Source organism: Suricata suricatta, chromosome 10 (genome assembly GCF_006229205.1).
Source record: "Suricata suricatta isolate VVHF042 chromosome 10, meerkat_22Aug2017_6uvM2_HiC, whole genome shotgun sequence".
Classification (NCBI taxonomy): domain Eukaryota; kingdom Metazoa; phylum Chordata; class Mammalia; order Carnivora; family Herpestidae; genus Suricata; species Suricata suricatta.
The window spans coordinates 29,109,328-29,135,497 of record NC_043709.1 but is presented as its reverse complement, the minus strand read 5'-3'; the positions used below and the strand labels follow the sequence as shown (position 1 = coordinate 29,135,497).

General features: G+C 38.5%; 1 protein-coding gene and 1 long non-coding RNA gene across 10 annotated transcripts in view; one reads left to right on the top strand and one right to left on the bottom strand.

Moving 5' to 3' along the window:
• ATP2B1 (ATPase plasma membrane Ca2+ transporting 1) overlaps nt 1-26,170 on the bottom strand; it is a 128,188-nt gene that overhangs the window by 71,087 nt on the left and 30,931 nt on the right. For all 9 annotated transcript variants that reach the window (XR_003914539.1, XR_003914540.1, XR_003914541.1 and 6 more), the window contains one exon: nt 725-1,153. Coding sequence is in view for 6 of the 9 variants with exons in the window: in XM_029954925.1 (XP_029810785.1) it covers nt 725-932 (208 nt within the window). In the remaining 3 variants the exon portion in view is untranslated. The remainder of the gene's footprint in view (nt 1-724; nt 1,154-26,170) is intronic.
• Nucleotides 5,784-17,510, top strand: LOC115304658. The gene is made up of 6 exons (XR_003914542.1): nt 5,784-5,835; nt 12,970-13,016; nt 13,229-13,308; nt 13,604-13,677; nt 15,075-15,202; nt 17,208-17,510. It is a non-coding gene; the product is annotated as an uncharacterized LOC115304658 (long non-coding RNA).

Genomic DNA, 26,170 nt, shown 5'->3' with positions numbered 1-26,170 from the left:
ATTCTAAGACTAAAAATTAGTTTTCATTAAAGGAAATGTCCACTAGGTAAAAAAAATGAGTATCTAACTTTTAGAACCTTCTGAACTAATTACTAAAGTTTAGGTTAAAAACAATCTGGTCAGCTACTGGCAGTGAGAACTATTTTAAGCCACCTTATAAAATGAAGTGAGCAAGATTTATTTTCACTGAATCCCCCGGGAGGTGGGGGGGATTCCATCCTCTATAATTCCAGCAGAAAGACAATCTTGTTATTGTAAACAAGCAGCAATAATATGCACACCACTACAAGTATTTCTTCCCACCAACCTAAAATACATAAATTAGGGGCGCCTGGGTGGCTCAGTCAGTTAAGTGTCGGACTTTGGCTCAGATCATGATCTCATGGTTCATGAACTGGCGTCGGGCTCTGCGGTGACAGCTCAGAGCCTGGAGCCTGCTTTGGATTCCGTGTCTCCCTCTCTCTCTGCCCCTCCCCCACCCATACTCTGTTTCTGTCTCTCAAAAATGAATAAACGTTAAATATATATATAAATTAATTTGCAACATTATCTATTGATCTAAAGTTCTGTTAATTGCACCAATCTGATAACTAACCCATCTTAATGTCACTAAAATTATGATATAACCATACAATAATCAAGACAGTGTAAACAGTTTTGTTTATGAGCCAAATTTATAGTACTCCCTGTGCAAAGAACTAAAGACAAACATAATACAACTCACCTTCATTGGGAGATGTTTTCAACCTGCTGCAAATTCCATAGACGTCCCCATAGCTTTCCTGTATTTTTCGTAATGCATCCGTAGACCTGAGCTCCATGAGAGCCCGCAGCTCCGCGAGCGTAATTCCAAAGTCTCCATCATGATTAGCTTCCTTCAAAGAGTTTTTTACTCCACTATATGCAACTGAGTTGTTTGCCATGTCGCCCATTACAAGTATTATTTATTAGGAGGAAAATGTTTCCCAAAAGCCTCTAATTTTCACTTGATGTATTTCCAAGATGAAAATTTTTTAAATATGAAAATCTTTCTTAAACCAAACACTCATCGTAGGACTTTCTAGAGCAGCAGCATCAGCAGCATTTCCCAGAGAAGGATCTTGACCTTTGGCCCATGACTAGTTTCTTCATATTAATCATGAGGTGTACACATCTGTAAGAAAATATTTGAAAATTAATAAAATCCATCTTTTACAGCATTATGCATATAAGCATATTTTCTAAATATCCTCAGGTAACTAATCAAAGTACATCATCATAAAAATATTTTTAACTGTAGCCTCATGCATGTAAAGTGTTTTGCATGACAAAAGAGCAAAGTATAACTACTAAATAAAATTATATTTCAAGATATTATATCTCATCATTAAATGAAACTGCATATCACATGACTGAATTTCATGTTCCCATTCAGTATTAGGGTTACTAATAGTTATCATTAAGCACTTACATTACAAGCACTATTTCTTTAAATTCATTCTCTCATTTAATTATCACAATGTAATCCCACAAGGTGTTATTAACTCCTTACTTTACTGAGAACAGTAAGCCTCAGAGAATTTGAGGAGTTTCTGTACAGCTAATAAATGCCTAAGACAGATGAGCTGGGATGTCTCCAACCCAGGTTCCTACATGGACCTTCTGCTCCAAACCTTTCATACAAAATAGACCCTGAAAGGGCAAAAAGTACAACAAATACCCCAGTGTGCCTTCCTGCAATTCTCCTTGGCCATTCCGTGACACCACCATCTTTTGCCCTCCTAAAACTACTTTCCACCATGATTTCTGTCACGTCACCACCTGTTCTTCCCTTGACCCACCATCCAAAGAAAATTCTCTACTCCTGAGTCACTCTTTAGTATTACTCTGTTCCTTTGCTGGCCTTTAATATTATCTAAAACTACTGTGTTTATTGTCAGGATTGCCCCTTAGTACATCCTGGGAATCAAGAACAGTGCCAGGCATGGCAGACATTCAGTAAGTGTTTAAGCAATAAGTGGATGCATTACTTAAATTTTCCTCATAATACTTTCAAGTTCTCCTTGTACTCAAACCACCTAGAGATGAGTGTTCAACTCTTATCTCCACTACATCCTTTTAATCACCTCAGTGTTAACACCACTACTGGATTCATCTTATTCCCTAAATAGATAATGCCCTTCCTCCGTCACCATTAATTCTAATCACCCAGGCTTGGAATCCTAAGTCATCTTTGATTCCATCCACTTCAGCTTCAGTCACTGAATTAATTCTTCCTTTGAAAACCCCCTTTTATATAACCCTTTTTCTTTCTCATCTTCAAGTCCCTCCTCCACAAATAATAATCACTACCCTCTAGGTTCTCTCTTATTCTAATACTCCTTTTATCCAAAGGCATACTCTTTGCTGCCACTTTTTCTTTTTAAGTAGGTCATACCCAGTGCAGAGCCCAATGTGAAGCCCAATATGGGACTTGAACTCACAACTGTGAGACCAAGACCTGAGCTGAAATCAAGAGTCAGATAGGTAACTGACTAAGCCACCCAGGAGCCCAACTACTACATTTAGATTTTTAAACAGTTATCATGCCATTATATATAAACTTACAGGGTGAAAATACAGCTCTACTGCTTATGCTTGTTTGGCACTCAAGTGTAAGCTTTATTTTACTTTACCTATTCAATCTCTCTCCTTCCCCAATTACCCCATTCTTCCATATTTAATAAATAAAATGTTCAGTGATTCAGAACTAGAAAAGATTACTTGGTAAGAGCAATTAGGCTTCATCTATTAAACTGTTATGAAAATGTGTGTAATGGTATGTGGTTCTCATAGTTCCATATGCATCAAAATCACTTATGGTGATTAAAATATAGATGGCTGGGCCTCACCTCCAGAGTTTAGTTCAGTAGGATTAGGGTGGGCTCCATCTTTTTCTTTTTCTTTTTTTTTTTTTTTTAGTTTTTTAACTTTTTAATTTATTTATTTTGAGGGAGAGAGAGAGAGACAGACAATCCCAGACAGGGCTTGAACTCAGGAACTGTGAGATCATGACCTGAGCCAAAATCAAGAGTCAGATGCTTAACTGACTGAGCCACCCAAGTGTTCCTCTATCATTTGCTTTTCTAACAAATCCCCAGATGATATAGATACTGTTAGTCTACAGAGCACACTGTGAGAACCAGTAGACAGGAGAATGGGTTAAAAACGTTGAATTCACACCAGCTGGTTGAGGAAAATTTGCTCGCCCTGGGTTAAATGTTGCAAGGATGTGATAGCTGTAAATTCTGTAAGACATTTTCTTTCATTGTCTGCTTCCTCCCACTTCACAAATCCCCCCTGCTTGCCCAATTATACCAATTTTACTCATCTCCTAGGAAAAGTGGTTTTCTCCTATTCGCACATCAATTATTATAATAATCCAAATCCAAAATCTAGAGAAGGTGGTTATCCAAATAATCTCCCTGAGCTTCAGATGCCAAAATTTGCTGGCATCTGAATTGTTATTTGTTCAAAAGCTAAGATTCCTAACAAAGTCCTCAGGCTTCCTCCATTAAGAGGAATTTTCCTCAATGGTGGCTTCCTACCCCATCAATTACCACTGAGGAAAAATAAGCAGCCTGGCAGATTTTCCAAAAGCAACAAGACAGATGTGGTTTCTTCACCTTTCTGCCTTTTTGAAGCTAGATGTCTGTAGGTACAGACACCCAGGTTAAAAAAAAAAAAACCTACTGTTCAAAGTGGCTGCAGTCGGGTAAATAACTGTAGTGTGGGTTCTGCATTAGAGCCTCCTTGTTGTCACACAAAAAACAAATCCTCCATTTCAAATTCTGTCAATACTAAAACTAATATTTTCACTCCTATGTGTCAATCGTCTTTGCTCTTGACAGAATGCAAAAATAGGAGAAATGGGGTGTTACTTACTGGGTTCTCTTCCATTTCTCAACAATAAGGGGACATATCAGGACTAGGATTTAAATTTCTATTTGTGACTCAAAAGCCATGTTCCCTCCCCTATACTGCCTCTACTTTAAGTCTTCACATTAGATTCAAATAGAAACTGTCATAGCTCAATAAACAGCCAAATAACAACAAATGTACCAGCTTATATTAATAAAATCAGAATTAAGACACTAGAATGGGTATTTGTTATTTTCCAGCTCAGCATCCTTTCCCCTACTTTTCATTTAGGGATCTACCTTTCCCTGACTCATATGCCCCAACAAAGGCCAAAAGAGACAAAGAGGCTTCTAACTCTGACTCTAGGGCAGAGACTTGTGTCTTTTTTTTTTTTTTTAATTTTTAAAATATTTTTTTAAATTTATTTTTGAGAGACAGAGAGCAGGAGTGGGTCGGAGAGAGGGAGACACAGAATCTGAAGCAGGTTCCAGGCTCTGAGCTGTCAGCACAGAGCCTGATGCGGGGCTCAAACCCACGAACCGCGAGATCATGACCTGAGCCGAAGCTGGACGCTTAACCAATTGAGCCACCCAGGCGCCCTGAGACCTGTGTCTTCTTACTGAACTTAAATTTGAGATGGCAAAAGCCTTTGTGAATGGATCCAAAAGGGAAGGAAAGACAGAGTGAGGAAAGGAGAGAGGAAAGAAATGTGCCTGTCAGTGCTGTATCTCTTAAGCCCCTTGGCCAATCCATGTCTCAGTCTGCTATCCCTGGATTTTTTTTTGGAATTTATCCATAAGTTTCCTATTGAAGTTGAATTTTCTATCACTCTGCAACCCACATAGCTTTGTTAAATACATGATTACCAATTATGTCCAGTTCCCCTACTGTTTAAAGAAGTCCAGGCAAAAGCACCAAATGTAAAACGAGCCACTTTCCAAAAGAGTGTGGATTTGAATTTACAGTTACCCACAAATTATAGATCAGGATGTTGTGTATTTCTGGATCTATGACAGCCTCTTCCACTAATTTCCTCTCAATCCACCTTCACTCCTCCATTCACTGAACTAGGAGATTGGCAAAAGTGCTGCGGACAACAACAAAGTTTTATTTGTTTATTCGCTATAAAATGACAAGAGAGGGACACACTATTTGGGATTGAGATACAATAGAGTATAGAAGATCTGTTTTGCTTTTCTGTGTTGTCTAAAAGATTTTGATCTTCCATTTGAAAAATTTATGAAGAAATCTTGTTATGTGTAAGCTGAGGCCCTAAAGAGGGAAATTTTAAAGAAAACACATAGCTACTCTATGGGGACCAATTGGCCTCCATAACTTATCCCTGATCCCCAGATGACCTCTCTAGTAAAATGACTGTTGGTAGTCTTTGAGGGATTATGAAAAAAGACAGAGGTAGTTTAAGATTGGAGTTAGGCAAAAATGTTACAGTCTTCAAAAAGAAGTAGACGAAGGAATCTAAGTGACACATAAGCTTTAGATGAAGGAGCAGGGCCCTCAAAAGACCAAAAAATGACTCTGAGGTCCTAGCAATGAGTGGAGCTCATAATTAATCATTAGTTGCAATTTCAATTCCTTCCTTCATAAGAACACTTGACTCACAGAGATCATGAAACAGTTATATGGATGTTATCTAGATTCAACAATGAAAACCACAAAGATTACAAAGAAATACAGGCAAACAAGTAAATATGAGATGAAATATGAAGCTGGAGCTTCATTTCAAAGCTCTAAGAAGGATTCGTATTATTATACAGTAACATGAAATTCTTGCAGACAAGGTACAAAATATATGCTCCTGTAACTAAGCGTATTAGAACAAAGAACAACAACCTGGAAGACATTACTGGGTTCCAAATTCCTGACTTCTAAACTATTGTTGGTGACTCATAAACACAGCAGTTCTGTTTCTCCAGTCTATAGATGGCTGGAAGCAAGGTAAGCCAACAAATGTTCAATGACAGAATCAGGATCCAGAAAGATACGTAGGAATGAGAAGATATATTTGTTACAAAACGCACTAACTTGATGTTAGTTAACACAATGTAATTGCTTTCCACTGAGCCCCAAAGCGAATATATTCTTAAGCAGCAATGACAGGACTCTAACATCAATAAAGTTAGGGAACAAACCTATTCTGCTTTGCCTTGGACATACACACCCATAGTATTACTGGCTCACTTATAAAATATAGATACAAAAACAGTACCCACTTCTTTAAATGTGTTAATATATGTAAAACTATTTGAACTCAGCCTGGAACACAGTGTTACATGTTAGCTATTTTTATTGTTAACAATATTCGCAGAGAGATTCTACAGAGAATAACCCTGCTTCTCAGATGAGGAATGTTTAAAGAAATAAGATTTCTAAGCCTAAAGGAAAAGATGATTTTTTTTTTAATTAAAAAATTTTTTTGAACGTTTATTCATTTTTGAGAGACAGGGTGAACAAGGGCGGGGCAGAGAGAGGGAGACACAGAATCCAAAGCAGGCTCCAGGCTTTGAAATGTCCACACAGAGCCCAATGCAGGACTTGAACTCACAGACTATGAGATCATGACCTGAGCTGAAGTCAGACACTTAACCGACTGAGGTACCCAGGTGTCCCAGGCAAAGAGGATTCTGATGACAATCTAATATAAAAGAAACTCTGCTACACAGATAAAGCATATAATGACCAAATGTATCAAAAAGAGTGATGAATGAAAGAGAGGTGCCAACTTCTATTTGTGTTATACATAACAGGCTCACTAGACTTTGCATTGGTCTGGTGTGAACAGTAATAATTAATAATCATAAATAATCTTTAATAATAAAAGGAACATTGAAGGGACAAGAAAACTAGTGCATTGAAGAAATGGAGGAAACAGTCTAGGGGAGGAATGACCTGTGATGGCAAACTTGAAACATTTGAAGTTTTACAGTGTAGAAAGTGACTAGATAGATGCTAGGGAGTACTGGAGGACAAAACTAGAATGTAAAGAAAGCAAGCTACAGAGAGGTGGTTTTTGGCTACTTAAGGCAGAACTCTTGTAACAAGTTATCCAAAACTGGAATAGGTCTGTAACAGTTAATTTTACAGCAACTTGACTGGATCACAGGGAGCTCATATTTGGTTAAACATTACTTCTGTGTGTACCTGTGAGGGTGTTTCTGAGTGAGATTAGCATTTGAATAAGCAGACGAAAGAAAGCAGACTGCCCTCCCCAGGGTCGGTGGGCATCCCAATTCATACAGGGCCTGAATGAATATAGAAGACAACTTGAAGAGGGACTAGAGAACACCTCTCAGCTATGTGCTCTCTGGCTGAGACATCAATCTCTCGCCCTCAGGAAGAAAATTACACCATTGGCTTTCCAGGGTCATTGGTTTGAAGAAGGCAGATAGTGGGACTTCTCAGCCTCCTTAAATGCCTGAGTAAACTCCTCATAATAAACCACGCTATGTATATATTTCCAACTGGTTCTGTTTCTTTGGAGGACCCTGATAAAGGGCCCCTGGGTCAGTGATAACTCTCTCAGAGACCTGGCGTTGATCAAGCAAGATACTAAAAGAATGTATGGTTAGAGTGCTCGAGCTAAACAGAGCCTATGCCCTTTTTGTGACAACTCTAGTCTTTAAAATTCCAATTCTACTTATTTTATAAAAATATTTATTTTGAGAGAGAGAAAGTGCGCACGCGCACACACACACACACACACACACACACACACACACACACAGTGGAGGAGGGGAGAGAAAGAGGGCAAGAGAGAATCTCAAGCAGGCTCTGCATTGTCAGTGCGGAGCCCTAGACAAGGCTTGAACCATGAGATCATGACTTGAGCAGAAATCAGGAGTTGGGATGCTTATAGAATGAGTCACCCAGGTGCCCCCCTAAAACTCCATTCCTATTTTAAAAGGTAACTCCTTTTAAAAGCAGTGAGCATGCTCTATACACATACACAACTATCTGTCAGTATCCCATTCTCCACAGATTCTGTTTAGTTTTAAAAATTAAAACTCCTTTTCTGCAAGATTACTTCAAAGACATTGCACCCCAGACCAAAAAAAGTATTCTTTCTTGTATATAATGTATGAAAGATGCCATCTAATTTGAGTATCTGCTCATTGTGGTCATAAGCTTACAAAAGTCATTTGATTAATTTCAATTTCAAATTTAAACAAATTGGTTATAAATCAAAAGTAATTTATTTGTTAGAAGCCAATCCTTTCGTTTAACCTTTCATTAGTCTCTTCAACTGTCCACTGAATCAACTATAGATTCTCAAGTAATCTTGATTTTTTTCAAATCACTCCCAGTTTAGAATGAAATTTCAAAACAAAAAACATTATAGTCCTAAATCTTACTGTTCAATTTTCTAATACTCCTAGATTTTCTAACTATTCAGTGCATGAAGTTACTTTTGATTTCATATATTCTTTCCCCCAAATATTCAGTTTTCTTAAGGTATCTCCAGTGAATCAGCTCAATAAACATGTTTGGGTTTTCATTTGATATAATGAAATAATGGGTTAACTCAAATTTCTATTTGATAGGTCTAATATATGTCTTGTTAAATTCTTAAAAGTACAAAATTAGTATCTACAAAGGTTTTTAATCCATGACTGGTTTTTATAGAAACACCAATTATGGATTTGAAGCTTAAAAAGAAAATCTGGGGGTGCCTAGGTAGCTATCAGTTGAGTGCCAACTGTTGATTTCAGCTCAGGTCATGATAGAGTTTGTGGGATCCTGCTCTGAGTAGGGCTCTGTGTTGCCTGTGTGGAGCCTGCTTGGGATTCTCTCTCTCCTTTTCTGCCCCTCTCTTCCTTTTCCTCTCTTAAAATAAACAAACATTAAAAATTAAAAAAAAAAACATTTTTAAAAAGCTGAAGCTAAAGATAGATTTTCACTCACCTAATAAGAGAATAACTGTTTAAAAGTTTCTAAGTCAAAATAAAATACTAACCATAAACAAATTTTAAAAAGCCATCATTCTGTTAAAAAATGGTTACAAAGGACTCATAGAATTTAACAGCTGACAAGGATGTTGATCAAATCCAATTGCTCATTTTATAGCTGTAGAAACCAAACACACCCATAATCATCTACTTCCAAAAAGAATAAAGATGCTTATAATAAAAGAAAGCAAGCATCAAATACTCACAAAATCATGATAAAAAAAAAAGAGTGAAAGACCAAAATTTAAGTCACAGACTAAATCAAAATAATGTACAGGTTGTAACGAGGCTACTACCATGGAAATAGGTGGCCTTTATTGTACTTCAAAGTGGATACTGACACCTTTGCTGTTAGATGCAACATTTGACTGACAAGAAGCTTTGCTTCTGACTCCAGTCTTTCAGAAAGAACGCTCAAGAATCCCCATTTTCTTAGTTTCTTGGTTTTTTTTCCTTTTAACATAAAAATTAATCCAACCTCCTTTATAGACAAGTAGTTGTGAGAAGAGGAATAACCAGTTTTGATGGCTGTTTCTCACTGTGACTGCTACTGGTGTTTCATTGTCAGCACCAGCTCATCACTGAAGAAACCCAGCCTGGCCTGCACTGCCCCATTAGATAATGGCCATGATCTTTAGTCCTTAAGACAACCTAGAACTCACATCTTAAATGCCTCTCTGGAAGGCTGGACAGTAGAACTACTATGTAACTAAGTGTAAACTTAGTCCCATTATACTTAAATGTATATAAGGCAAAAACTCTGTCTTGTTCATCTTCGATCTCCCATATCTTGCCAAGAGATGCCTATGATCATTCAAAATATAGTCACTTTGCATTAAAAAAAATAAAACTTATACCTGATTCACATCCTACAAATGTAAAGTCTTCCAACAATTAAAGCAATTTTTAATAAAAAATGATAAAAATGTGCTATAAACTAAAATGGTAAGTACGAATATGTATTATCAGATTAAGAGCAGAAAGAGAATATGCACTATCCATATTATGCATATCAAAGAGCAGAGACTTCAAGATCAAGAATAGTTATGTTTCTTTTACAGTTTTGTTATGTTCGTGTTATTTCATTAAAACCCTCAGAAGAACCAAGTGATAATTTTAATATTCTTTGAACTCACATTTTTCATTTTTTAAGGGGCTCAAAAGAAAGCATACACAGTGCATAAAGGAACATAAAGACTATAAAGCTTGTTTAGAAAAGTAATTTATATCAGGTGAGTAAACAATGATACATATAAAGAAGATTAAATTCACGAGACATGATTTCAGTTTTACAGAACTGATAAAAGCAGAAAATAAACATTGCCTACAATGTCTGATTTATTAGTCTCACAGGATTCATAAATACCATCGCTGTGTCTGAGTTGACTAAAATTAGTTTCACTCCCCTCAGTAAATTACTTATCATCTACTAGACTCTTCCAGAGGTAGAGATGAAGGACAATACTTTGACGGGCAAGTTACAGCTGCGGTCAGTGATACATTCAGCAGGACCACTTCGGCAAAGCTCTCAGCGTGGGCACAAGTAGATTAGAATAGTGGAGGCACTAATTTGTTCTTCTCGTGTAGCCTTTATTGCACAGCTGCAATGATCTGTTTACCCCTCTGTTTTCCCCAATGAACTGGAAACGCAAGGCAGGATTCATGGCATTTAATTTTAACCCCCAGTACAGTCTGGAATACTGTAGCTGTTCCATAGTTATTGAATAGAAATGTTCCTGTTTGAACCTTAAGCTAAAAATTAATTTGGAAAACAGGTTTTACAACCGCAAACAAGGACAATTTAAATAGAATGAAATGAAACCTCACAACCCTGTGTTTAAAATAATATGCTAGGCATGTAGGGAGTTAGGAGAAAGCCATAGTATTCAAGGAATCTTCAAGCCACCTTGATATGTAAGATATACAAGTTTAACTTTCCTTTAAATCCTTCCAGACAATATTAAAAAGTACTTAAGATTTTCAAATGAACTATATAATGACGGCTACATAACAATAGTTCTTAACCACAGTCCTAGATCCTTTAGGCTACGAAAAGTAATAACACTGAGTTTCAATAGTTCATAAACCCTGGAGTAAATGATACATTTATTTGAGAAATAATTTTTTAGGATTACCCATGCTAAAGTAAAATTACACCAAATCAATATGGTAGTAATATTAGCAATTGGATCTAAATAATACATAAAAATATCACCCAGTTAGGGCCAATGGATAACAAAATCCTCAACTCCATATCTAACATCATCCTTTCTGAAATTTGCTATTTCTACTTCAACTCCAACTCACACATCAGCCCATTTCATGCCAGCTTCTTCTCCTGTGCTGCACCAAAACTATACTCACAAGGTGAACACGGACCCCTCTTGTTCTAAATCTAAAGGACATTATTTTTTAGTACTTCTCATCTAACCTACTGACAACCCTTGCCACTGCTAACCACTCCCTCACTCCTGAAATGTTCCGTAATTTCTCTGATGCTCCATTTCTGCACCCACCACACTGCCATCTCTGGCTGCTTGTTTTCATTTTCCACTGCTTGTTCCTATTCTTGAACAACTGTCAAGGGAGTCAGTGGAGAGGGACTGGGTGGCACAGTAAGCCGGACCATAATTGCGTTCATCTGTTTTTAGTGAGAGCATGAGATCAGTTTATAGATAATAGTTAAAATTTATTTGCATGTGCATTTACAAGGTTTATTTTTTTCTGTCTCTCTCATATTTTGGGATCTCACAATTCAATTAAAATGATAAAACCACACTACAGCCGTCTGGCTCAGAGAAAGTGTGAATAAAATCACCTCATTTCCTTTTCCTAGCCTGAAACACAGCTCCTATTCCCCACAACCTTTAGTTTCTAAAGAAATATGTCAGCCCAAAGAAGAGATTCTATAGATTGATGATTCATTCCCCCTCCCTGGGGCTGAAAGACAACTACTCCTGCTTTTGATAGCACAGATTATTTGTTTATGCCAACAAAGTACTTAATTAAGCAGAGTATGTGGTAAAATTTTAATGTGAATGATCCCAAACACAGATATACTGAAGATCACTACAGGTATTTTTGCTTGATGGTCAGGTCAGTTGGGATCCTCTCATTCCAAACACTGACGATAAACCCCTCTCTCTTAAAAAGTAGTTCTAATTTGTAACACTGATGATACCCCTATATCTTAAAAAGTTGTTCTAATTTCGCAAAGTTGTACTGAATATAGTAAAAAAACATAATCCTTCTGAGTGTACCACAGCTGGGTCTGTATACTTCAGATCAGTCGCTCTCTAACTTCAGCATGCATCATGATCACATGAAGGACTCCTTAAAACAGGATTGCTGACCCCACCTGCACAGTTCAACTCAGTAGTCCATCTGGGGTAGGGAGCAAGAATGTACATTTTTAATGGCTTCTCAGTCAACAGTGACACTGATGCTGCCTGCTACTGATCTCTGGAGACCCACTCTTATAGATCAATGTGCCCTGAACTCTGACTGCTGGATTATCACCTTAATCCAAAATTCTGTGATGATAATGTAAGCAAATTACTCATAGTTCTTCATTATGCAATTCTCAATTTGCATGAATAATTGAAAGCAGATCATCTCTAAAAATATTCTGTGAGCTGTAATTTTAAATTGCCTTGATTTTTAATACCAAGTATATTGATAATACAAACATTGAAAATAATTTTTCGGGACGCCTGGGTGGCTCAGTCAGTTGAGCCTCTGACTTCGGCTCAGGTCAGATCTCACGTTTGTGGGTTCGAGCCCTGCGTCAAGCTCTGTGCTGACAGCTAGCTCAGAGCCTGGAGCCTGCTCCCGGTTCTGTGTCTCCTTCTCTCTCTGCCCCTCCCCCTCTCATACTCTGTCTCTCTCTGTATCAAAAATAAATAAAACATTAAAAATACTTAAAAAAAAGAAAATAATTTTTCATTCAAAGAAATATGGAGACTCAGGCTGTTTCATTTGAACATATGTAAAATGACTTTAAACATCTAGAAGTATTAAATTTTAAGGAATTTAACAGAGAACTATAATTCAGATACCTACCTTCTCTTGCTGTTCTCCCAAATAAACTAGACTTTGCTTTGTCTTATTCTATTGTTCTATTTAGGCATTTCAGGAACTCTCATCCTAAGAGTAACAGTTTCCCAGTAAAAGGTAAGCCTTCGAGAAGCTCAAAAATAAGGAAAGTTAATTTTATATAATCCTGTACAGTTTACCACCAAATGTAAGAACATATTATATCTCCAGTTATACATGAGAACGAAATGTTCTATCATTTTCTAGTTTCAGTGGTTTTGAGAATTTGAACTATAGTCAAGGAAGAGATTTCTAAATTAAAACACTGTTTTTTTCCCCCTTCTGTTCAGGAGCAAGAAGGCAATATGAACACTTGAATGTCACACCAGCTGCTCCATCAGCCTACTCAGTCCTTAAGAGCTTCTATCCTGTCAGTTCGCAAGAACCTACACTTAAATGCTTAAGGAAACAGGATGCTCATTATGTCACTGAACAAGCTCACAAAAATAAAGTTGGCAATATTTAGGGAGGCAGAACTCTTATCTGTAAATTTAACATGAGCTTTCTGTTTTCTTAATTAAAAACTGTAAATTTCAAGTATTTTTTTATCCCAATATTTAAACAACTGAATGCAGAAATAAGGAGAGACAACACTTTACCAGTTCTTTATCTTCTTTTTCTTTATTTACATGGTTTGATGGCTGATGGTCTTTTGCAATTTCCAGCTGTAGTTACTAAACAACAGTACAGTAAATCAATACCCACTTTTACAACACAAAGACTCTGGCTGAAAAATAAGGTAAGCTATATTTTAAGAGGATATTAGGCAAGAATCTGTCTTAGAGTTAATTCACCAAAGTGCAAAGAATAATGGAGAACAGGGGATGTGTTGAACCATAACCACTCCATCCTATCTTGTTGATGATCCTTCAAACTGGTTTCACAGTAAATTCACTCCAAGATTTTGATTTGTACTCGGTGACTGCTGTTCAAGGGGAGAGCCACACATTAAAAGTCATCATCATTTGGACTGTACTATTTTCAGGATGTCTCCAATACAATTGATCTCTACTCTCCTCCTTTACATGGAATCTCCTCTACACATTCTGGCCTCCATGCTCAGAGGCAGTCAAGACCTCTTACTTGCTTCCCTAAAAAAGTGAACTTTTCCAACAGTCAGGGACTCCAGTTTTGCTCTTATGTCTCACTTGCTCTCTTACTCTTCCACTACACCCATCCGGCTAATTAGCTACCCCTGAATAGACATACCGTCTGGCTGAGCAACACCGGTTATAACTTTTAAAACTGAGTTCTTAGGTCCACTGGAGACTTATTTTTCTCCGTTGTATAGGATCCACAGACACATCTGTTTTACTAGCATGTTCCTCATTCTATTTCAAGTCTCCCAAATCACTCCAACTCTTGTCTCTATCCAGGCTATGAGAAGTCTACTCCAACACCTTATTTTCTTGATTGTCACTGCAAGCCACTGCCACCACTTCACACAGGTTCCTTCACTTAGACTAATATTCAGATGCATTCTATCACATGAAAGACTGTTCCCTCCTCACCCTCCCTCCAAATAAGCCTCTCCTGGATTCTATGAAACAAGATATCCTTCTGCACTCCACCTTCTTACCACAACTCTTGATAAGATGTATCCTCACCCTTCTCACCTTGAACCCTGGCAAACTGGATCCATCCTCACATCCTGAGCTGACTACCTGTGGTGATTTGATCTCTGGCTTTCTCAGCCTTCATCTTCCTATACACCTTTGTGTCATCTGACAGTACTCTTTCCTCTTATCCATTCTGTTGCTTACTTCATTCTCCAAGGCATCTCAGAAATCCTCCTCAACCCACATTTGTGAGCTTTGTTTTTGCTTTTTTTTTTTTTTTTTTTTAAGATGGCTGGATGGCTGATTGGTCTTTTTTGGGCAGAAAATTTAGGCCAGATCTCATCTGTTCCTGGCTCAAGTCTAGCCATAAGGCCAGTGCCATAAGATGGGGCCACAATGGTGGGCTGATGTCTTAGGCTGCAGAAGGCTCAAGCCATGGCAATCTGGAAGAGAGAACTCCTCCCTGGGACCTGTCTTATCTGACAAGACCAAGGGCAGGGCATTCACTGTGCCAGAGGTTCATCCAACCAATGGCCTGTGACATCCTCACTTATCAACCTGCCTTTTGTCTCACCAGGAAGCAACTCCTCCTGGCAGGAACTAGGTGAGGACTTTTAACTTTGGGATGCTCAGAGCCCCAAACAGAGTCTGACATGGACAACACACCCAGTGAATGACCGGAAACCAGAACTGCACCAAAGTCAGGTGTGAAATTCTTGGAGACTGTGACTAGTTAATATGTTCACAAGAAAAGAGCTGTTCTTACTGCTATAGCCATTTTAATACCACAGACTGGCTGGCTTAAGCAACAGAAATTGATTTTTTTTAATACTCATTTATTTAAATAATCTCTACACCCAACGTGGGGCTTAAACTTACAACCCCAAGATCAAGAGTCATACTCCTCTGGACTGAGCCAACCAGGCAAACTGAATTCTTTCAAATTCCAGAAATTGATTTCTCAGTTCTAGAGCCTACAAAGTCCAAGATCAAGATGCCAGCAATTTGGTTGCTGGTAGAGAACCCTCTTCCTGGTTTGTGGACAGCTCTCTTCTTGCTGTGTTCTCAAAAGTCTCTCCTGACCCTCAGTCTAGGACTGGGCTCACTTTCAGGGGCTCTTCTTGCTGTGACTTGCTGTGATGGGGGGAGAGGGGTTGTACAATCACCTCTCTCTGTGCCTCAGTTTCCTGTCCTCTGTTTTCATTCCTTCTTGTTGTTGTTCCTTGATCTTTTTCTCTCTGATGAAACGGAAGCACTCTGGTCCTTCTGGATTCTGTAGTGAAGGTGAGCTGAGGACCCACACCTTCCTTGAGTGTTTAGAGAAGGGAGCTGCATTTGATCAAAGACCAGATTCTCTTACTTTTCAGGGGAGTTTTCTGACTGTGGGTGTAGCATGGACAGACAATCCCCTGGTCTCCTGGTGGGGTCAAGGGCTGTGCTCCCTACTATGCTGGGGGATCTTGTGCTCCTGGCAGTCCTGTGCCTTGACACTAAGGTCCTGTCCCCAGGTGTCCCTCCTTGGCTTTTTAAATCACTACTATACCCTAAGTGAGATTATTATGCAGGGATCTATCTGCAGACTTCTTTTCCCTCGTGACAGCTGATACCACAGCATGACCTACATCCAAGGCCTTGTCAAGCTACAGGTCCATGTTTTCAACTGTTAACACTCCATTTGGGTATCTTACAGCACAAACTCCATTCAACTGTTAACACTCCATTTGAGTAATATAACTCCATTTGAGTATCTCATAGCACAAACTCAACCATCAATATTAAACTTATCACAGTCACTCCTAAACTTATTGTTCTTCTCTAAAGTTCCTATCAGTCCCAAATATGTCAGAAAGCCCTATGTCCAAGGCTCTTTCTTCAAGGAGTTTACAGACAAAATGAGGGATAAAGACAAGTATACAAGCAAATACTATTAAGTGTAACAGACAGCATCACAGAAGATGTGGTGAACACACAAAGGATGAAGTGTTTAATGAATATGTGGCTTCAAGAAAGGCTTCACTGTCTAGGATACAACTAAACTGAGACAGACCGGGGCCAGAGTGGGAAGGAGATCAAAACACAGTGTGATTTAAAACATGCTGGGGAGACTGGGTGGCTCAGTTCACTGAGCATCTGACTTTGGCTCAGGTCATGATCCCACAGTTCATGAGTTCGAGCCCTCCATCGGGCTCACTGCTATCAGCACAGAACCTGTTTCAGATCCTCTGTCTCCCCTCACCCCCAAAATAAATAGACATATGTTTACAAAACCTATTTTGTACCTCTGGAAGAATCCGTGAAATTCAATCTTCCCTCCTCAAGTACAATGTAAGCTTCCTGAGGACTAGAGCCCCAATCTGTGCTCTTGTTATAGCTCTTACAGAAGTGAGTAATAAATAACTGTTCACATGAATAAAAATGGAAAAGAGTAAAGTTTACGTTGTAAAAGATCAATGCAATCAAAATCCTCAAGGTCCTCTAACAGAAAACTGAAATAAAGTCAATAGGCACATACATAAAAAAGAAAACAACTGAAACTTCAGGTTAACATAGCACCGAGAGGGAGATAACATGCCGTTTTTAAAAGCTCCTGACTTTCTGATTCTTTCTGATAACTTCTGAATATACATGATTTAAACCATCTCATAAAACTAATGAGAGACTTTGCATCATCTTTCAAGTCAGTCAGAAAACGTTTAATTTCCTTTTGTAGCAATCACGGCAAGTAAAATGGAGGGATGAAGGAAGAGATCAGAAGGAAGGAGGACTTTCAAGGCGGTGACAGACCCCGGGCACCTTCCAGCTTGTGAGCTGCAGAACTCTTCCACAGAGGATGCGTGGAGGGGACAGCTTCAGCATGGCCATCATGTACTGAATCTGCAAACTTCCTCTCATCCATTTGTTTCCGTACCGCTCTCAGACTCCCTACCTCCCTTCTCTTTGGACAAGTTTCAAATGGCAGTCTCCCACTGCCATTTTCCCTAATGAATTTTCCCTAATAAAAGTTGGCCTCTTCCCTTTGCCTTTCTATGAACTTCTCCTTCAAGGAACAGTTAAAATGCCCTCTCTTACTCTGATCCCATTACATGAAATTAGTCTGTGTGTTTCTCTCTGCATCTGCAGCCTTTTTGAGCCTCTGTAACATTCCATATGTACTCCCACAATTATCTGTGTGCACAGCTTTCCTCCTGACTGAACTGTGAGCTCTGAGGGCAGAACCGTCTTGCCCATTTCTGTCTCTCCCGATGACAATTCCAGCAACAGCACCTTGCCATGGAAAGCACACCCACAGGATAACGGAACTGGAACACATGACGCAATGCACTGGAGACAGTCGTGCTTTAGTAAGGCCCAGCAAGGGTGCCAGTAACTGAGAGTGTCGATTCTAGAGAAGTCTAGGTTCTTCTGCCAGCATCAAGAGGATGCCCAGCCCCACCCAGACAGCAGGCATTCAGGAGGTCCGTAACATCTAAGCTTTTCAGTCCAGCGCTTTCCTGCACTTGCTGAGTGACTCTGGGCAGTTTACTCCCTGTCTCGGCTTCCTCATTTGTGAAAAGGGGACAATATCAACCTCAGAACTTGTGTAGAGGTTTAAATGAGTTAATACGTGAATTATTTTAAATTCATCCCCGTTTCTTAGTGCCTGGCATGTTATACTAAACACTAATAAACTATAACTATTTAATTGTTATAATTAGCAGTAACAGATTTTAAGTTAGTTTCTAATAAACTGTCATATTTAGCACACATTATATAATATTTATGTTACCCTACAATAAGACACATCATACAAATTTGTTAAATAGATGAAAACTTTTAATTCAATGTTTCAATGTCATGTCCTTATTAATGACACCTACCAGTATTTAAGAATTAAAAACCAAGAGGGCTGTATCACACACCCAGAATTTTCTAACAGCTGACTTACAAACCAGACTGGTTGACTTTAAAGAAGAACAGGGGAGTGACACCCTAGAGAGAAAAGGGTTTTCTTCTTAAAATTAAAACTAGATGAATAGCTGTTGATTCTTAAAAAATTAAAACTCTTTGTAACACATGATTCACGGGGAAAACACAAATACATCTATCCAATTTTTAAAACCATGCAGAATTCACATATTGTACATAGACATGAACCAGAAATAAGAGGAGAAAATGAGCTAATTTGTCAGAGTAACCTACAGAATATTTTCTTTCCTAAATGCTTTGTGTGTTATTTAAGAATATAAAACTGAAGAATTTCTCTTCAACTGTTAGGCATTCTGACTTTGATTTACCAGCACTATACTGAAGTTCCAGTGCAATGAAAGAATTTGCCAACTCTGGTTCTGACCACAAAATCCACACCAACTTTTTTAAGTTAATAGCTATGATCTAGGATATCATGCACAGAATGTATACTGAGCAGCAAACGTTGTTCAATAATCTTAATAATTTAATCTAAGAATGCCCTACGTAGGGTGCCTGGGTGGTTCAGTTGGTTGAGCGTCCAACTCTTGACTTCAGCTCAGGTTGTGATCCCAAGGTTGTGGGATTGAGCCCCATGTCACCCATGACTCCCATGCAAAGCTCGTCACAGAGAGGGGTGGGGGGAGGGAGGGAGAGAGAGGGAGGGAGGGAGGGAGACAGGGAGGGAGGGAGGGAGACTGTCTTGGAGCCACGGAGGCTCCTCAGACCTGCCCGTCCCATCCTAGGACACCAGGCAGGCCTGACCCTTGTGGGAAACACTGTCTCCAGCTCAGCACTGCATGTGTGGGCTCCAAATGCTTCTCCAAGCCCTGCAGTTTCACATGAGGCAAGGGAGGAGAAACTCAAAACACAAACTGACAGTAAGCAGACAAGAAAAACCAAGCAGCTGTACATACTATTACTTTCCACTTTTCACGCTCAACTTGAGGCCTGCTTGAGATTCTCTCTCTCCCTCTCTCTCTGCCCTTCCTCTGCTTGTCTGCACACACGCTCTAAAGTAAAATAAATAGAAGTAAATAAAAATGCTCTATGTAAACTATCAATCAAGGAAGTACAAATGATCATGCATACCTTCAATGCTGACCTTAGGGAAAAAAAGAAATAAGAGACTAAACGTATAGAGAAGAGGAAAAATGACACACTACACAAAGGACATAAAGCACACATGCAAAATAATATAAGAACGTTCTCTGAACTTGATCACAAGAAAAGGAGCATAATGGTACAGCCTTCGCATTTAAAGGAAAGTCTTCAGCACTTGTCAACAGACTTAGCCTTTCATAATAAAAATTGGTGGGCCCATCTGGGAAGAATTAAATTTTAAAACTAGTGTATTAGATTAAGCCATATGAGACTGCTATTTTTATAGATGAAAACCAGTAGAGTATCAGCAGTTTCATATGGTTCAACATAATATAATTGATCAAGCTGAGCATCTATATAGCAAGCATTCTACAAAGAGCAAAATGGAACCCAAGAATCAAGACCTGACATTAGCTAGACAGAATGAGTCAATTTAACCTAATGGAGGAAAAACACAAACAAACCATAACAGTCAGAGATGGACTGGTCAACGAGGAAAGCACAGGAAAAGGACAATCATTAGAACAGGAAAAGAAAATATGGCCTTAAGCACAGTTTAGGAGAGACAGTATTCTAAGTTATAAGAGTTAAGAGGAGAATAGCAGTGCCAGGTACTGAGCTAAGAAATTTACAATATAGTCTACCTAATCCTCCCAACATCCTCTATATGAGATACTATCACTACCCCCAACTGCCAAATAAAGTACTTGGTCTTTGAGAGGTTGAGAAATTCTGATCCCATTATACATTCCAATCATACTATACCCTTGGTTCTACCTATGGATTCACTAAGCCACCTTCTAATTATAATGTGGTTTCCTATGTGGCAAATCTATTGAGAAGGGAACGTGCTAGTCAGAACTTAAAGAGTCTGTGTCGCAGGGCAGATTTTGTTTTGCTTTACCATAACTTAAAGAAATTGACACTGTGATTTTTATATCAATCTCATGAGCTTTAATAATATGAGTCTGACCCCAAAATCAATTATAAAAGAGCTCACATGAACCAGGTTTCAAAGCCTGAAAATCTTAGACAATATGCCATCTACTAAAGTATGCAATCCCCATCCTGGGAGGGCCCTTTGGAGGACAGTCAATCCTCATTCTCCTAAGAGAGGAAATACCTCAACATCATCAATAGCAGTCTCTTCCTTTTTGGAATCTCTGGAGTACAAAGAATGAACGGACAAGAGTCTAATCCTGCCTCTGCTCTGTGCACATTTAATACTGAGCAAATCACTTCTATCACTTCTCAGTCCCCTTTTTCTTATGTGTAAATAGAGGAGATAAGATCTTATTCCTTTCTTACCCAACACCTATGGCTGCCTATCCCATGAAACGCTGTTCCCCTGCCTTCCATGTACGATTCCTAGTTTTAGATCTCTGTCTCTGAGCATTTGTTTGGTCCCTGACTGGTCCTATCATCTACTTTCTGCCTCTATACCCATCCCATCAAAGTCTGGGGTGCCCTACTCTTATCTCATAGTACTCACAGTTATGACTTTGGATGTGTATTTACAAACATGACCTGTATCCTCATTATCTGACTAGTGTGGATTATATGGAATCCTATATGATACTTACATACTTGGGGTACCGAAAAGCTGTGCCTTTATCTGAAAGACCCACATGCAATTCAATAGTCTTAGAGTCAGGATTACAACTGGTTATTAGTATTTTCTTTACCAAGTTTTGTCTCCTGTTTCCACTCTGTGCCTACAAAACTATACTTCCAAGCCTCATTTCTCTCTCATCTCCAAAACCTTGATGGTAATTTAATTTTAGTTCTAACCTCAAGTTTAAACCTCAAAACTCCATTCCTATTACCAAACGCCACATTCCTCTAGACCAGCCTTTTCCAAACTGGTGTCGTAGAGGCGGCTAATTTATAGTATGTTAATAGCTATAATGTGAAAAGGTCAGCACAGCACACAGGTTTCTTTAGTCAAACTTTTCATAGCCTTGCGTATTTGTGAATTTACAAGAGGGAAATATTATATGTAGCATTTCCTGAACTTATTTTTAACCAGTCTTTTTTTTTTCCCCATGGAGCACCTATTAATATCTCCTGGAACCAGAGTTTCACAGAATACTTTGGGAAACACTGTTCTATTCGTTCCTGTTTCAAACTGTCAACCTCTTAAGCTCAAAAACACCTTTGATTTCTCACTCTCTCCTCAATATCCAATCAGTAGCTAAACCTTTCCAAATGTTACCATACTTATCCTTTCTATTCCCTCTGTAAAACTGAATTTCAGACTCTGTCATACATGTTATACATCATGTCTATAAAATAAATATTAAATATGCTGCTATCACTTAAGGCTGCCATGAGGATTAAAAAAGTATGAATGTAATAACATCCTGTAAAACGTGTCTTTCATAAGCGTCCAACATTTCTCCCCTAAAAGTTGGTTGGCATTTGTTCTTTATTATGGTAAATTTTAATTCAAAGCTTAAGGAAAGCCATCTCCATGATAAGCGCAGAACTGGCCTTATATGTATTAGCCATGATTGGGAATGTCTCTTAAAAAGTTTTTGTTTAAATTCCAGTTAATATATACAGTGTAATATAGTTTCAGGTGTACAATATAGTGATTCAAAAGTTCTATACAACACCTGGTGCTAATCACAAGTACACTCCTTAATCCCCATCATCGAGTTCACCCATCCACCCACCTCTCTGGTAACCATCACTTTGTTTTCTATAGTTAAGAGTCTGTTTCTCGGTTTGCCTCTCTTTTTTCCATTTGCTCATTTGTTTCTTAAATTCCACATATGAGTGAAATTATATGGTATTTGTTTCTCTGACTTATTTCATTTAGTATAAATGGTTGGGAAATTTAAAAATGAGGCAAATAAGAAATGCAAATAATATGAATATGGCATGAGTAATGGCAGTGGCACAGTGGGAATCATACTTAGCTAGCACTGAGTCACCATCCCCTTCAAAATATGACCAGAAGGTACACAGGTAACAGCTTATACCTACTTTCTCAGTTATTCAAGCACTTAGAGTTGGGTTTTCTTTTCTTTCTTTATTTTGTTTTGAGAGACAGAAAGTGAGTGGGAGAGGGGCAGAGAGAGGGGGAGACAGAATTGGAAGCAGGCTCCAGGCTCTGAGCTGTCAGCACAAAGCCCGATGGAGGGCTCGAACCCACAGACTGTGAGATCATGACCTGAGCCGAAGTCGGATGCTTAACCGACTGAGCCACCCAGGCGCCCCTAAAGTTGGGTTTTTCTAACTCCGTATCTATAAACTCCATACCTCCTCAAGGAGCCCACGTTTCAGAAAGGTGAAGAACATTATTCAAGTACATTTATATGTGTAATCCTTTACTGAAATTAGCATGAAAAGAACAGGCATTCATACAGGGTTTCCTCATTCAAGGTGTGCCTGAGGAATAGGTGTTGAGGATGCAGAAGAGAACAAGACAGGATCAGCCCTGTCTCCCCAGAACACACTCTTCTGGAGGAGACGTAATGAAACTATAATTGTACAGTTATTTAATTACAACTGTGGTAAGTATACATCAGTTGATTCTTCTTTTAACCTTTGGTTATTCATAATTTGGTAGCAAAGAGAAAAAAGAGTGGACATTAATCTCATACAGGGTTCAAAACTGCATGTATCATTAGAACGTTTTCAGAATTGTCCAGAAAAATGCAAAATGAACATTAGGTTATTTGGAGGAAGACAAGGATGGTCAAGGCTGGGTGTGGGGGACAGGTGGGGGATCTCTGGTCACAAGGTAGATATAAGTAAATAAATTCTTTGAAACTGTACCTGACAGCAAAAACACTTCAAGTACTACCTCTATGGCTTGTTGCCAAATGTAAAAGAAAAACCACCCCATTGTGAATGCTGAAGATACAGAGAATACCATGCTATCAACTTTACATAAAGTTGAAGGATTATCACGAGGACAGTAACAATAACAACTTTTTCATAGTGTTCTGGTTTACTATGTATCCCTATAATTGGTACTGTTACTTTCCATTTTACAGGTCAATAAACTGAACCACAGCAGGTTAAGTAATTTGTACAAGGTCACAAAGCTGTTAAGGATAAAGCTGGAATTAACACCCAGCCAGTGTGGTTTGCTTCTCACCACTCTGCCCTATTTCTGCATATATATTCATGGAGGTGTGTTCACTTATTCAGAAAATCAGCATATAAAATTATCTGTCACTAAAATTCTCTACGAATTTTAATTCTGAAGGATCCTATGTTTAACAGATCAGGAATTTTCATTAATATCAATATTTACTGAAGCTCATTATGTGTAAAGTATTATACTATATTATATGAAAATATAAAAACAGGAAAAGATAATGCTCAGCTTACGTACCAAGAAGAGAATTCTTCAGAAGAGGCTAGAAAACCTCGATGTGTTGTAGCAATTAGGTTTACGCTCTCACTTTTTACAATTAAGAGATATATGTAATAGTATACAGGGAATCCTATTAGATAAATGCTAGTTTATCTCTTTCAGAGCTAAAATATCCAACCATCTATTCTGAAGGATGGTACGCTTCTATTCTCAAAGCAGCGTTACTAGGAACTGTTATTTTCAACTTTGAGAATATCTGTGTTACTGCCATATTCACAATGAGCCGCCTAATATGAGCATGCTGCTTTTACCTTTAGGGTGGAGTGCATAGTGTGGCACAAGGTAGGCAATTAAATGTTTACTAAATGAAGATAATACTATTTTACTGTAATGCTAAAAAAAGTATGCCAATATAAAATTTATACCCTCCCCAACTGCTGTTACATAATTTAAACCAAACCAATGGAGTACTTCTACTACATTCCACAAATGTGGCCATCACAACTCAAATTCGTGATCATCAGACTCCTTCACATGGTCTAACCATTAGTTACCAATATTATAAACAGGTAAGAAAAAGGTCCTTTCTTGGTTGCCTGGACTCCCATTACAGGTGGTAGGTATGCTATTTATCTTCTGGGAGAGAATACAGAGTTTACCTCAGAGCTCTAACTAGCCAGGAGTCATTTATAGGTATACTGCCTTCAAAAACAAATGACAAAAGAGGTTCTGAGTAAATAATGTTACTTTAAGAGTATTTAAATCTACTTAGACCAGAAGGAGTATTTTTACAACTTTCAGAGATTTACTGTCATCAAAATGTTTCTTCACTGTGGAGAGGGGGTTAATTAATAGGTGTTAATTTTTAAGGGATCTAACCCACTGCTTGTGGGTGTTTAGCATGTAAAAACACAAAATGCAAGCTGGGGGTGAGTACTGGGGATGGGGAGAGATGTACAGGGATGGAGAATCTACAAATCTCCTCTTTCTCACTGCAGGAGCTCTTAGGAGACTCTAGAAAGTATAGAATAAAAGGCTAAAATCAAAGGTTTCCATCTATTCTCAACAATAAATAGTTCCTGAATTCATCTTGAATGCACAGAACCATAAAAAGCACTGCAGAAAAATTATACACATGGTTTACACATAATTACATGTGACTGTGTGTGTCAGCATCAGCCATAACTGCATATAACTTGGAAGACTCATTTGAAAATTATAATGTTCTCCTAGAAAAGAGCTAAAAAAATAAGTATTTACTATAATTTTTGAGAGAAGAGTGTTAGTAGACATTATTTAAGTTAAAAGAATAACAAAGTGGTATGCAAAGTTTGGGAAATACAAAGTCTTCTCCAAGACACCACTTTTACCTAACCAAAGGTATCAAAGTGGCAAATAGATGCAGCTTATTTTACACCTTTTGCCACATTCACATATAATTTTATGGCCCCCACATTTATCGTCCTAAATTCACATAAAATTTTTTTTCTTGTTAACATTTATTTCTTTTTGAGAGATAGAGACAGAGCATTAGTAGGGGAAGGGCAGAGAGAGAGGGAGACACAGAATCTGAAGCAGGCTCCAGGCTCCGAGCTGTCAGCCCAGAGCCCGACACAGGGCTTGAACTCACAGACTGTGAGATCATGACCTGAGCTGAAGTCAGATGCTCAACCGACTGAGCCACCCAGGCTCACATTTTTAAAACAACTGTAATTTCCATATTTACAAAGCAGCCATTATTATTGTTGTTGTTTTTATTATTATTATTACAGAACACACACAAAAGCATGACTTTGTTTTTTGTTTTTCTACAGTTCTGAATCATGTTCTCTCCTTAGAAGAAAACTCTGTGGGAACCAGTATCCATTATGGATCAAAAAAATATTCAGAAGTAACCCTCTGCAAGCCCAAAACCACCACTACTACCATTCCCCACCCCACCCCCCGCACTCACACACACCCCCCCCAAAACCCCAACCACAGCACTAGTCTGGAAAGTATTGCACAATTTTGAACAGTAACAACTACTTCATATACCCAATAGTGCCAAGAAAGCAATACAAGAACCAACAGATAGAAGCTTGCTTTATCATTGCCAAATGATACTGAATACAGACCCTGCAGGATATTAAACACCTTATATTTTTCATGGATTCAGGGCCCAGCTTTTGAGGTACTCCTATGCAGAACCCAGCTGTTCTGAGTGATTTATCCACAGGAGATTAATTTCAATTGTGTGCTAGGAAGTGGGAGGCAGTGATTATACCCTCCCCAAATCTTTCTAGCACACT